This window comes from Periplaneta americana, chromosome 11 (assembly GCF_040183065.1).
Source record: "Periplaneta americana isolate PAMFEO1 chromosome 11, P.americana_PAMFEO1_priV1, whole genome shotgun sequence".
Classification (NCBI taxonomy): Eukaryota; Metazoa; Arthropoda; class Insecta; order Blattodea; family Blattidae; genus Periplaneta; species Periplaneta americana.
In genome coordinates, this window is record NC_091127.1 from 13,219,411 (window position 1) to 13,232,713 (window position 13,303).

Below are 13,303 nucleotides of genomic sequence, written 5' to 3' on the forward strand. Positions count from 1 at the left end.
TAATAGATTAATAAAATATGAATTAAATAGACGTGTCAATAACAACACTTAATTTTCTGGAATTTTCTTTCCTTTCGAAATTATCATCATCATCATATCATCATCATCAAGTGGTGATATAGGCAAATATTGAGGGATAGTGAATTTCAATAATTATATTTGTTTAAAAATAAATACTGTAACTTGCGATCAATTGCCCATGTAGTCCTTCATATATAAATATAATTTCTGTGATCAGGTGTACCGTTCCTTATGACAACTTGGAACCTTTGCCAAAGAGTGACAAGCCTCAGTGGCCTGTACCATATAAACATTGCCGACAATTGCCGAGTATCCAACAGAAGTCTGCTGTATTAGCATTCACAGAATTTGGTAAGATTCCAAACTTACGATTGCATACTTTCACACTCGTTTATCTAATCGTAGAGGTAATTCTCTTGTATTTGTCTAAATAGGAGGTAAGTGGAAGAGGTCCAAGGTTGGAAAGTCACGCAAATTAAAGGAGAATAATGTCCACACACCACTATCTCCTCGCCTACAGTACAACAGTAAGATGAATCCTGGCGTACCGAAGTATTCCAACCAACATAATCCAAGGTAACCTATTAAATGTATACACATGCTCATAGAGATGATACTGAGATCTGACAATAAAGTTCTCGAAATCATACTCATTATTGTATAGGATTGTAAAAGTCACTGGGTATTTCTTGAATAAGGTACACCACTGTAGGCATTTGTTGTGAACAGTCTGTTGTTTAGCCAACTGTCCGACATTCATAAGTGGTACCAGTAAGGAGTCACTCTTGAGGCAACGAAATTAGGAGATAATGGATAATCGTTTTTGGTAAAAGTGTGGCTTTGAATTATCTCATCAGCCCTTCAATTATTTCAACTTCTATTATCTTTTTGTAAATTGGTCTACATAACTGGCTTCATATGGCTGAATGACATAAGTCAAGTACCTGTCATTGTTTTAAGAAAGAAATATTATCGCCATTGTTTTTTAATTTTTATACAGGTTCTTGATATTTATTTTTGTATGCTGAAGACATTGTAATGGCGAAAAGAATGAATTTAACTGTTCCCTTTCCTTTCTTTCAGAAGGTTAACCAAGGCAATTATGCAGCACTATAACTATCCAAGTATTATTATTTCATACTAAGTTGATTCTATAAAATGTTGCTTTTGAGCTGTATTTCATTACAGTGTTTTGTTGATTTTTCTCATGCTGTTATGCTTTTTATATTCATCACATTAATTAATATAAGGCAGTCTGAACAAATCTGTTATTTTTTTCTCCCCAGATTTTTACGTGAACAAATTGGAAATCAGCAAGTCCAATTAACTTTCCAGAACTATTCAACAGAAAATTTCAACAATCTTCAGAATTACAGTGTAAGTTTACAAGATACATTTGGCCTTTTAGTGTTTATACTTTTCCATTATACTAAGTATGAAGAGAAATCATTGTGATGCTGTGAAAAAGTTAATTAAAACATTTTCATGAAAATATACCTACATAATTATTTTCAACAATCTTGATGCCAAGAAACATTCCATCTGCATACAGCGATTTCTTCTCATACTAATTATATTCGAGTGAATTTATCCGTAAATGATGCACAGGAAATGTAATAATTTCAATAAAATAAATTGAGGGGTTGGATGCAAGAAAGGCACTTCTCTCAAATGCAAGTATTGAGAAAATTGATGTTGAAAATTCAAACTGTAATAATGTTATCTATGCATGCCTTTACATTTTGGGCACTCCTGACCTTTATGATCACAGTATTGAACTACAACTTGGAGATTATGTGCATAACATCAGAGAACACAAAAAAGCATTTTACTCAAAGAGGGCACATCCTCTAAATTGCCCTTCTTGCACCCAGCCCCTCGATTAAGGAGTCTTCTCAAAATAACACAAAACGAGTCATCAAAAAATATGCAGATTATTTTTTTTTTCAACAAGCTGTTGCTGAACAGTAACCTCAAGTTTTTTCACGTGCCTGTATATTGATTTCAAGAAATGAGTTTCATCACGAAAATGTTTCAGCAACAAGACATTCCTTAACAAATCGCCCTCAGCGAATGCTTTTCTATACTCAGCAATAAACTTTGAAACTTCGTAACTCACTTTCGTAGCATTATTTGTTTCAAACTTCCATCTTCAAGTTACAACTGCTACTATACAGTGACATTTGTGGTGCACAGTTTTTTTGCATTGACAACAGGTTCATGTACATTGAATTTAAAAGAAACCCATGCACAGTCTTCTATGCCAGAGTGGCTAAAAATCATACTGAAATCGTTTCTGGATTTGAATCTTCTACATTCTCCATCCCTGCTATATCTTCGCATTCTTTTTTCTTCTCTTCATTTAACCCTTTTTCCCTTGTAGGATCACTTTCACTTCTAGCCCTACGTGTGCTACTTGATCATAAGTAGGGGTCGGATGTTGATGACCTAAAAATCTAATTAAAATGATCAATAAAATGTCCTTATAATAATGAAAAAAATGACATAAAATTGAAAGAAAATGACATCTAAATATTATTCACCGTAGGCCTACTCACACCACTAACTTCTTAAAATCAGTCACCTTGTTTCAATGACTGTCCTGCAGATGTCGGAGAGAGGAGGCAACTTCCTGGAATTCGACTGAGATGAAGGAAAAGAGCATGCAGCAAAATGAAAGTTTTAAAGGAAACCTATAGATTTTAATGAGGGTTTACAATGTGTTTCAATCAGGGGTGGTCCATGTCAGTGCCTTCATTCTCCATCTCCTCCTTCCGCTCTTCACTTTTGTTACCAGACCTTTCAGATTGGGGGGAGTGTAAATGACAAAACAAATTGTGGGGGCAGCATGCATTCTTGCAATCTTTGTGTTAAAAATACTTTCTACTGTAGTACATCCCTTCTGAACCATACTGGGGACACAACGTCCTATTGTCTAGGAAACTGTGAAAATTTCCAATTTTCCAAACGTAAATTCTAAAGTCACCCTCGTACAAACAAAAAAAACAGTAGTGGTCAAAGCCCTCACTTAAACTTAGCTGCTCTCAAGCATTTTATATTACTTCTGTTGTGTGAGATGAAGCCTTCAGTAAAATGAGGAATGGACTTTAGAGTTTGTTCCAAACTATAAAACTCAAACTTCACTGTTATTCACTTATTCAGTAGATAATTACTATAGTCGCGACGCTATTATTCGCGGCGTGACTCCTCCTCTTTGCTTACGTCTTAGGAAGTCAAGGTTCTATAAAGTCTAGGTAGGTAGTATCGTTCGCCATTGTTGTTCTTTTGTTGCTCAGCTACCAGACGAGGGATCTATTTGCCACACCGTTAAACATTATCATGTCGTAGCTCCTATGATAATAAATCAAACGCACTGTAATTCAGCAAGTAATTGAGTGGAAAATAACGTCCTCGTGTGCTTTCTGCGAACACCAACAAAAGAGCCAAAATGGCGGGCGATTATATTAAGTATTTATCCAGCCTTAGGAAATGCTTAATATCTTCATCAGCAAATCACAAGACGCACACATTTAAATGTAGCCGACCTGCAACATGATTGGCTGCCGGAAATTAGAGCGACGGGACTATAGTAGGGCCTACTACTGATCTATTTGCTTAGAAAAAGATTTAACAGTCCTATATGTAAAGAATGAAGTAAAATGCGTTCAAAATGATCTAAAAGTTCTTCAAAATATTAAAAATGATCAAAAACTTCCGAAAAAATGTAAAAATGACCTATTAGTTCAAAAACGTCACAAAATGCAATATAGGAAATCAATTTTTTACGTTGATATTAACATGGAAAGGATTTATATATTAATAGGCATCACCCTAATGTGAAAAATAAGATGACTTTTCATCAACATCTGCTCCCTAATCATAAGTTATAGCTTTTTGGATCATCATCTGTTCTCTTTGACCATATGTTGCTGCGTAGTTCAGGTAGGTGACCAGCCTCATGGTCTAGTGGTCAGAGCTTCTGGCTATAGTTCATGAGGTCCCGGGTTCGATTCCCGGTTAGAGCACAGGAATTTTTCCTTAAAGGGGATTATTCCTGTGTTCGTCCATGGTCTGGAATTTAGGTTAAGTTTAGATTTAAGACCTCTCCTGGCACCACATTATCATAATCATCCTATCACATCATCGGGGTAATGTAACTCTGCCTTCCAGGCGCCCCAACCTCAGAAGTGGGTTACAACTAAGCCACGGCCAGGAGAGAAGACCGGAAATGTCGAAAAGACAACCTGGTGGCATTGGATAAAAAAAAGTTCGGGTAGGTTGATTTCACTTGATTCTTCCATTATTTAATTTTCCTCTTCGTTTTCTTTCAGAACGTTGGTGTGGACATGCCACCAATGCCAGTCTCTCTGATGCTAGACCAACCTACCTCTACAACAAGTCCAGTGATGACTCAGGCAATGATAATGTCGATGACTGCGCCAGTGACGACTGCCAGCAACCACACAACCAACACAGTGAAACCTGGAGATCCTATCAACTCCAGTTCTGAACAATGCCTTCAGCAGCCGGACTCCACAACTGAAGTGCCAGGCTCCCAGCAAACCATGATGACACACTCCTCCTCGCTTCCAGTCGAACATTCTCTGTGCAGCCCATCCCAGTCACTATCTCAGACGCAGCTCATCTCTTTTGCGTCGTATTCCAGTCCTCCTACACTTGCACCCCAAATCACAGTTCCTACTTCCGGTCCTAGACCCGAATCTAGTCCTGCCAGCCCTGGTATAATGAACCCTTCATCCTGTTACAGCGATACGACTTGTACTAAGAGTACCACTTCACCGTACATGATATGTAATACTGCAGTAAATGTAGGGGTTGTTGGTGTTTCAGGAGGCAGCGACCAACCAAGGGACTTCAATGCTAATCTCTTGTTTCAGCCAGTGAACTTCTTGGCACAGAAGTCCTTGCAAATTAGCGGCAACGACCTGCCTTTATCTGGTAATCATCATAATTATAATAAAGTTTTTTTCAATTGTTGATAGTTTAACCAGCGAATAGGGATTATAAAGAATGGACACTTCGCGTCGGTACCTTTGATGTAGCCGGACCGATTTCAATGACCTTCAAGCCAGCTAGAGCGTGAGATTCTGCTTTCTCCCTAGAGTTGGCGCTGACATCACACCAGCTAGCAGTCGACACAGCGGAAATATAACACATATAATTAATACATCTATAGTCCCGTCGCTCTTATTTCTGGCAGCCAATCACGTTGCAGGTCGGCTACATTTAAACGTGTGCGTCTTGTCATTTGTTATTGATGATGTAATGAATTTCCTAAGGCTCGATAAATACTTAATATAATCGCCCGCCATTCTGGCTCTTTCGTTGGCGTTCGCAGAAATCACACGAGGACGTTATTTGCCGCTCAATTATTTGCTGAATTACAGTGTGTTTGATTTATTATCATAGAGCTACATGATAATGTTTAACGGTGAACCAAATAGATTCCTCATCTGGTAGCTCGGCAACGAAAGAACAAAAATGGCGAACGATACTACCTACCTAGACTTTATAGAGTCTTCACTTCCTAAGACGTAAGCAAAGGGGAGGAATCACACCGGAAATAACAGCGACACGATTATAGGTACATTATGTACTCAAAGAAAATAAATTGGATCCATAAAATAATAAATCAGTCATTAACTGTAATGTCTAGACTCTAGAGTTCCTTTATAATGAGAGTTGAGACGTTGACCCCAACAACAATTAAAATATGTAATGATTTGATAGCGCTGAAAATGGAAAAACAAAACTCTTATGAGAAGTAAAACCATATACCTATATTATATTATATGCAAATATCAAACGAATTTGATACATAATTTTATAATGTATTATATTATTTTATAATATAATTTATTATATCTGAAATATAAAATATTATTATTACAACTAGTTTGCCACTGAGAAATAAGGAAGAGCTGTTAACTTGAATTTATTTGAAGCAAAGCGTTACTGGATTATGCAATAAGGTAGGCGATGTTTGGATCCTGTGTCTCAACTCTATACTCACTTATTATCTTAGCGAATGCTCGATTACACTAACCTCTAGTGCTTGAAAGTGGAACTAAACGCCAGCGCACAGAGAAACAAAACACAGGAAAATTCGCTCAGTGTCCATTCTTTATAATCCCTATTCGCTGGTTTAACCATCTATGATTCAGTGTGATAGGTACTAAGAGAATCATAGTAGACAACGCATTTGTAGGGCTGGTTTCCTTCAAGTGGTTTCATTTCACATCTTTTTTTTTTTAATTCATAGTTGTTTTATTATCACAGTATCATAACCTCATCATCTCTGAATAGTTTTTTGTTTTTGAAAGGGACGTTAAATAAAAAAAAAATCACTGCTGGTCTATACTGACTAGGGTGACCAACTTTCCCATATTTTCCTGGAACTCTCGTATTTGAGCTAATATGTTTTATCCTCCCAGCTCCCATATTGATAACCAAATCCTCCCGTATTTTCCCTTATCGATAATTAGTGCTAATTTCTTAATGTAACCCAATAATAATTGCTAAATAGATTTAGAAATAAACTGACATTAATATTCGTAGTTTAGTAGGTACTCATCAGTAAAGTAATTCTGTTCTAGTAATTCCTGAATTGTTTGGTGTAACTGTATAAAATACTCAATCAGTGAATTGTGGCTTCACATCTCAAACACTTGTGTTAAAATTTGTCGTGACCGAGTTTACGGTGTTTTTGTGATTTCTATTTCTATTTATATCTATTTACAGTCATATTGCACACAAAGTGTTTTAGACTTAGTCCAAAATAGAAATTACAAATAAATATTTATTAAAATTTACAAATTCTCATACTGAGGATTAAAAAAATTCATTAATATTATAAAAAGGCTTATCTTGTGAAATTGTGAAATTTTAAAGGAACTAAAAACTCAACCAGTTTTAGATGACATTGTTCAATATCAGTCTAATTGGAAACATCATTTGGAAAGAATGAGTAATAGTAGACTCCCAAAGGCAATTTATGATTATGTACCACATGGCCAAAGATCTGTGGGTCGTCCTGCTAAGAGATGGCATGAAAATTTTATATGAGACCGTAACAGGCCTTGTGGCCTAACACTTGTCAGGCAGAAGAAGAAGAAAGACTTATCTATGAGCCAACCAGAAATAATTCTTTTAAATTCACCTTTGCTCATGGCGGAGAATTTTATTAGATACTCTTGAAACCATTATTTCGAAGTTATCTCTAGTCTTAGTCAATCTGTGATGAGGTATATTAAACAAATTTAGTGTTATAATATTGTGAAAGTCACTCCTCATACCATGCTTATGAAAGTTTCGTTGAACAAAATAATAATTCCAGTATGTAAAGGCCTCTTATAGTCGTAATGTTTTCTCTCTTAAAGAGAGGACAGCAATGGTCTCATACAGCAATTTGTGATTATTCTTTCATTTAATATATTCCATAGATCTTACATTAGCAATGAAACTTTAAATGTGGAACAAGTCAAAATTTTACAAGATTACAATTACAATTTTTACAATTTTGCAATTTTCTACAATTTTTTACAATATTTTGGCGAGATGTAGTGATGACATAAAAGAATCTCATGACATTAGAATGATTAGTGTTTTAAACAAAATTCTCAAACTGGATTAAATTAGTGCTCTCAAGTGCAGATGGCTCTCTTTACTAATTTTAATGCTCTCTGATATCTGAAGTGTAAATATAAAAATTTTCATGCTTGTCATATTTTGTAACATTACGACTAGGAATAATGAATTTCGTCTTACAGATGCCTCCACTTCAGAAATTTTCGTCAATTATGTACACATTTATTGATCTGTTTGCTTTCCTATACAGCTTAGTATCGACGTTACCACTTGGAATTGGGGAAACTGAGTGTTTTTGTTTTTATTTTACAGACATACCAACACTCCGCTTCTACTATAATCTGGGCCATGATGTAAGTTCTACTAATAAGAATTACGATGTGTATTTTAACAAATACAAAATTATTATTCATTGTTCGATACCCTCTTTTAACACTTTATATCTTTACTGTGTTAACTTTTGCAATTTACCTGGCTGCCTAGTTTTGAAGTGGTATCCTTCATTGCCCGAATCCTAGTGAAGATCCCGCGCTCTCTTCTGGTTTCCTGTTATAGTGGTGTGTGTTCATGATTGTGTCGAAGAGGTGTTTGTTCTGAAGTGCAGTTGAGTGTTCAAGATGTGATGTGGGTGTGTTTTTGTATGAATACACCTCACAAAACAGGAAACCAGAAGACAGCACTGGATCTTCACTATGTTTCGGACAATGAAGGATACCACTTCGAAACTAGTCAGCCAGGTAAATTGGAAAAGGTACCTAACACAGTAAAGATATCATAAAGTTATTCAGTCAGGAAATACAAAATAACTTAATGTACGGTACAATATTTCTTTTTCTTGCTATTTTTGTTTTCTCCTCATATATGTAATGTTGTTTTCTAATGCCAGGCGTTTGACAATAAAGTCATTTGACCTCTTGCACTCCAATATTTTTCAAAGATATTATCATGACCAGCCACTGAAGCACAGATTTTGAGGTGTTCCGAATCCATTTCTTGGTTCGAGTTGCACAATGGGCAGTTAGGGGACTGATATATTCCAATTCTATGCAGGTGTTTGGCCAAACAATCATGGCCTGTTGCCAATCTAAATGCAGCTACAGACGATTTTCGTGGTAAATCAGGAATTAACTGTGGATTTTGATGCAGAGAGTTCCATTTTTTTCCCTTGGGATTGTGTTATCAAATTTTGTTTGTTGAAGTCTAAGTATGTAGATTTAATAAATCTTGTCACAGAGTAATACGTAGATTTAGTTACAGGTCTGTAAGTAGCAGTGCTGCCCTTTGCTAAAGCATCCGCATTCTCGTTTCCCAGGATTCCACAATGGGATGGTATCCATTGGCATACAATTCTTTTATTGAGTGATATTAATTGAGAGAGCATTTTAGTTATTTCTGCTGTTTGAGATGAAGGTGTGTGTTTAGAGACTATTGATAGAATAGCTGCTTTGGAGTCTGACAATATAACTGCATTCCTAAATTTATTGATGTGGCATAGAAGATTCCTGAAACTTTCACTTATTGCAATGATTTCACCATCAAAACTTGTTGTTCCATATCCAAGAGATCTATAAAGTGAGAAGAGACAGCACGTAACACCTGCACCGGCACCTTGTTCTCTGGAGATCAAGGATCCGTCGGTGTATAAACGAAGTCAGTTTTGTGGAGGGTACATAATATTAATTGTCTCTAAAGACAATTGTTTCAGTATTTCAGTGTTTACTTCTGATTTCAGTATTTCTTCTGTTAAATTTAGATTATATTCTATATTTAATAGAGTTAAAGGGTTTGGTTTAATGTGTAAGTTTTCTTTTAAATTCGGGATATTGATTTTCTGTTTTAATTCTTGAAAAATGGATATGAAACTTTTTTGAGTTTTCAATCTACAGAGAGAACTGTATGAATGCCAATTGTTTCCTGGTAATCTGATAAGTTTTTCATATTGAATCAGTGCTTTTTCTTCTATTGTCATTTTGATGCTGTTAATATTAGTGAGGAATCTCATAGAATCTATTGGAGTTGTTTTGATTCCACCAGTAATGAGTAAAAATAACTTAATGTACAATATTTCTTTTTCTTGATATTTTTGTTTTTTCCTCATATATGTAATGTACATGACATAAATTTAATAAAATATAATTAATGGTTTGTTATTAAAAAAATAAAATATGGCTAATTACTCACAACAAGCTCTTAAGTTTTTCTTTTCAATTTATTTTTAAAATAGATCAAACAACTGAAAGGGTTTAGATTGTATGTCTTCAAAAATGATTGTTAAGGAAGTTATGGAAGTTAAATATTATCTCCTTAGAAAATATAAACACAGTTCTTATTACATTATTGTGTCCGCTATTCAGTGGTAAAAGAGAATTATATGAGAAACAGACATAAAAAGGAATCCACTATTTCTATGTTTCAGTATTTTCGACTTAGTTATATGTATTGGCCTTCTATGGTACAAGAGAAACAGACTAACTCTCCATCTACTACTACACTGAATTATGGAGAAAATCCAAATTTTGGCTGTCCTGTGACTACGTCTAATAATGCAGTGCCTGCGAATGAGCATCCTTTGCCTGGTAAGTGAATTCACAATTTAATTACATTTAGTGCTAACTGGATTTAAGTCTAGACAAATAATGATGACTCATTCCCATTTCTGAAGATTTATGACTGAAACATTAGCTTTCCGGTTTGTTACATTTAAATTGAAGGATTCATAACCACAGTGGGCCAAGCGCCATTTACTAAACCATAGAAAACAAGGGTTAAAATGAAGTTATTACCATAATTCAATGGAAACCTATAACAAGTAATATAAAGTATACACATTAAAACTAAATGATATGTCTGGTAAGTGAATTAACAATTTAATTACATTTAGTGCTAACTTAATTTAAATCTAGACAAATAGTGATGACTCATTCCCATTTCTGAAGATTTATGACTGGAACATTGGCTTTCCAGTTTGTTAGATTTAAATTGAAGGGTTCAGAACCATAGTGGGCCAAGCACCATTTACTAAACCATAGAAAACAAGGGTTAAAATGAAGTTATTACCATAATTCAATGGAAACATATAGCAAATAATATAAAGTATACACATTAAAACTAAATGATATGTCTGGTAAGTGAATTAACAATTTAATTACATTTAGTGCTAACTTAATTTAAGTCTAGACAAATAGTGATGACTCATTCCCATTTCTGAAGATTTATGACTGGAACATTGGCTTTCCAGTTTGTTAGATTTAAATTGAAGGGTTCAGAACCATAGTGGGCCAAGCGCCATTTACTAAACCATAGAAAACAAGGGTTAAAATGAAGTTATTACCATAATTCAATGGAAACCTATAACAAGTAATATAAAGTATACACATTTAAACTAAATGCTATGTCTGGTAAGTGAATTAACAATTTAATTACATTTAGTGCTAACTTAATTTAAGTCTAGACAAATAGTGATGACTCATTCCCATTTCTGAAGATTTATGACTGGAACATTGGCTTTCCGGTTTGTTAAATTTAAATTGAAGGGTTCAGAACCATAGTGGGCCAAGCACCATTTACTAAACCGTAGACAACAAGGGTTAAAATGAAGTTATTACCATAATTCAATGGAAACATATAGCAAGTAATATAAAGTATACACATTAAAACTAAATGATATGTCTGGTAAGTGAATTCACAATTTAATTACATTTAGTGCTAACTGGATTTAAGTCTAGATAAATAGTGATGACTCATTCCCATTTCTGAAGATTTATGACTGGAACATTGGCTTTCCAGTTTGTTAGATTTAAATTGAAGGGTTCAGAACCATAGTGGGCCAAGCACCATTTACTAAACCATAGAAAACAAGGGTTAAAATGAAGTTATTACCATAATTCAATGGAAACATATAGCAAGTAATATAAAGTATACACATTAAAACTAAAATGATATGTCAATCTTCATTAAACTATGGTATTCACTTAACTTTAACCCTTGCTTTCTCAGTTTTTAATAAATGGTGCTTGGCCCACTATGACTCTGAACCCTTCAATTCTAATAACAGTGCAGGTTTTCACACAGATATTTAAATTTTCCCTTCTCTGTTTTACAAGGTGTAAACAATAGAAGTGCCAAACTTACACAGGCAGTACAGCACATTTCACTAAACTAAAAGATTGTTTTCTTCTATTCCACGCATTATTTATTTATGTATTTATTTACTCATTTTAGTCCACACCTGTGGAGTAATGGTCAGCGCGGCTGGCCGTGAAACCAGGTGGCCCGGGTTCGAATCCTGGTCGGGGCAAGTTACCTGGTTGAGGTTTTTTCCGGGGTTTTCCCTCAACCCAATACAAGCAAATGCTGGGTAACTTTAGGTGCTGGACCCCGGACTCATTTCACCGGCATTATCACCTTCATTTCATTCAGATGCTAAATAACCTAGATGTTGATACAGCGTCGTAAAAAACCCAATAAAATAAAAAAATTACTCATTTATTTATTTTGTTCTATAGATCAAGTATAATTGATACAAGATATGACAAAAGTGAAGCACCATATTACAATATGCATTAAAATGTAAATTACTTTAAATCCTATATACAGCATATTTACATCATTATATACTACTAAACCAATACAGCTTTATTAATCAAACATCCATATTATAGTACCAGTATACAATGTAATAAAATATCGTGTTTATAAAATGGGTAGTACCCCCTCATCAGATCACATATTTCATCTTAATTTTTAAGTTACAGCAATAGACATCGAATGTGCAGGGAGGCGCCATTACTGAAAGTATCTTAAAGTGCTGTCCTCAGACGCATCTTCTTCTACATAAATTAAGTGAATAACAGAATTCTTAAACAGAAAATCCACCAATTCCTTTCATATTTATCATCTTATTGTAAGTGACAGTCATTGATATTAAAAGTTAAATGTTGCCAATCCTCTTCTTCCAGTCTCATGCCTTGCTCAGTTGACTTTTCCAACTTACAGTGTTATTCAGTTTTACAAAAATACAGGACTTGTGTTCGCGGTCTAAGGCATCCTGCCTAGGACTCGCGTTACAGAATGTGCGCTGGTTCGAGTCCTCGTGGGAGAAGAAATTTTCTCATGAAATTTCGGCCAGTATATGGGACCGGTGTCCACCCAGCATCGTGATGCACTTGGGGAGCTACGATAGGTAGCGAAATCCAGTTGCGAATGCCAGCTATAATGGCTGGCGGATTATCATGCTAACCACACGATACCTCCATTCTGGTTGGATGATCGTCCACCTCTGCTTCAGCATGTGGGCGTGAGGCCAGCAGCCGGCTGGTCGGTCTAGGCCCTTCACGGGCTGTAGCGCCACGAATTATTATTATTATTATTATTATTATTATTATTATTATTATTATTATTATTATTATTACAGGACTTGTGTAAAAACAATTTTTTTTCCTCTGGGTAATTAATTTTTTTGATTCAGTGATCTGTGCCAAAGTATGTAGCATGTATGGGTGAATCTAGAAATGTATATAGAGTGTTAATTGAAAGACCCGAGAGGAAAAGATCTTTGAGGAGGTCAAGGCATAGGTGGGAGAATAATATTAAAATAGATTTGAGGGAGGTGGGATATGGTGGTAGAGACTCGTTTAATCTTCTCTAAAAGCCAGTTTGTAAGTAAGTAACTATC

General features: G+C 35.1%; 1 protein-coding gene across 1 annotated transcript in view; it reads left to right on the top strand.

Moving 5' to 3' along the window:
• Positions 1 to 13,303, top strand: part of LOC138708813 (deubiquitinase otu-like) — a 38,215-nt gene that overhangs the window by 18,165 nt on the left and 6,747 nt on the right. The window contains exons 9-14 of the mRNA XM_069839011.1: positions 239 to 372; positions 456 to 597; positions 1,308 to 1,398; positions 4,353 to 4,980; positions 7,942 to 7,982; positions 10,046 to 10,205. Coding sequence (XP_069695112.1) covers positions 239 to 372; positions 456 to 597; positions 1,308 to 1,398; positions 4,353 to 4,980; positions 7,942 to 7,982; positions 10,046 to 10,205 — 1,196 coding nt within the window. The remainder of the gene's footprint in view (positions 1 to 238; positions 373 to 455; positions 598 to 1,307; positions 1,399 to 4,352; positions 4,981 to 7,941; positions 7,983 to 10,045; positions 10,206 to 13,303) is intronic.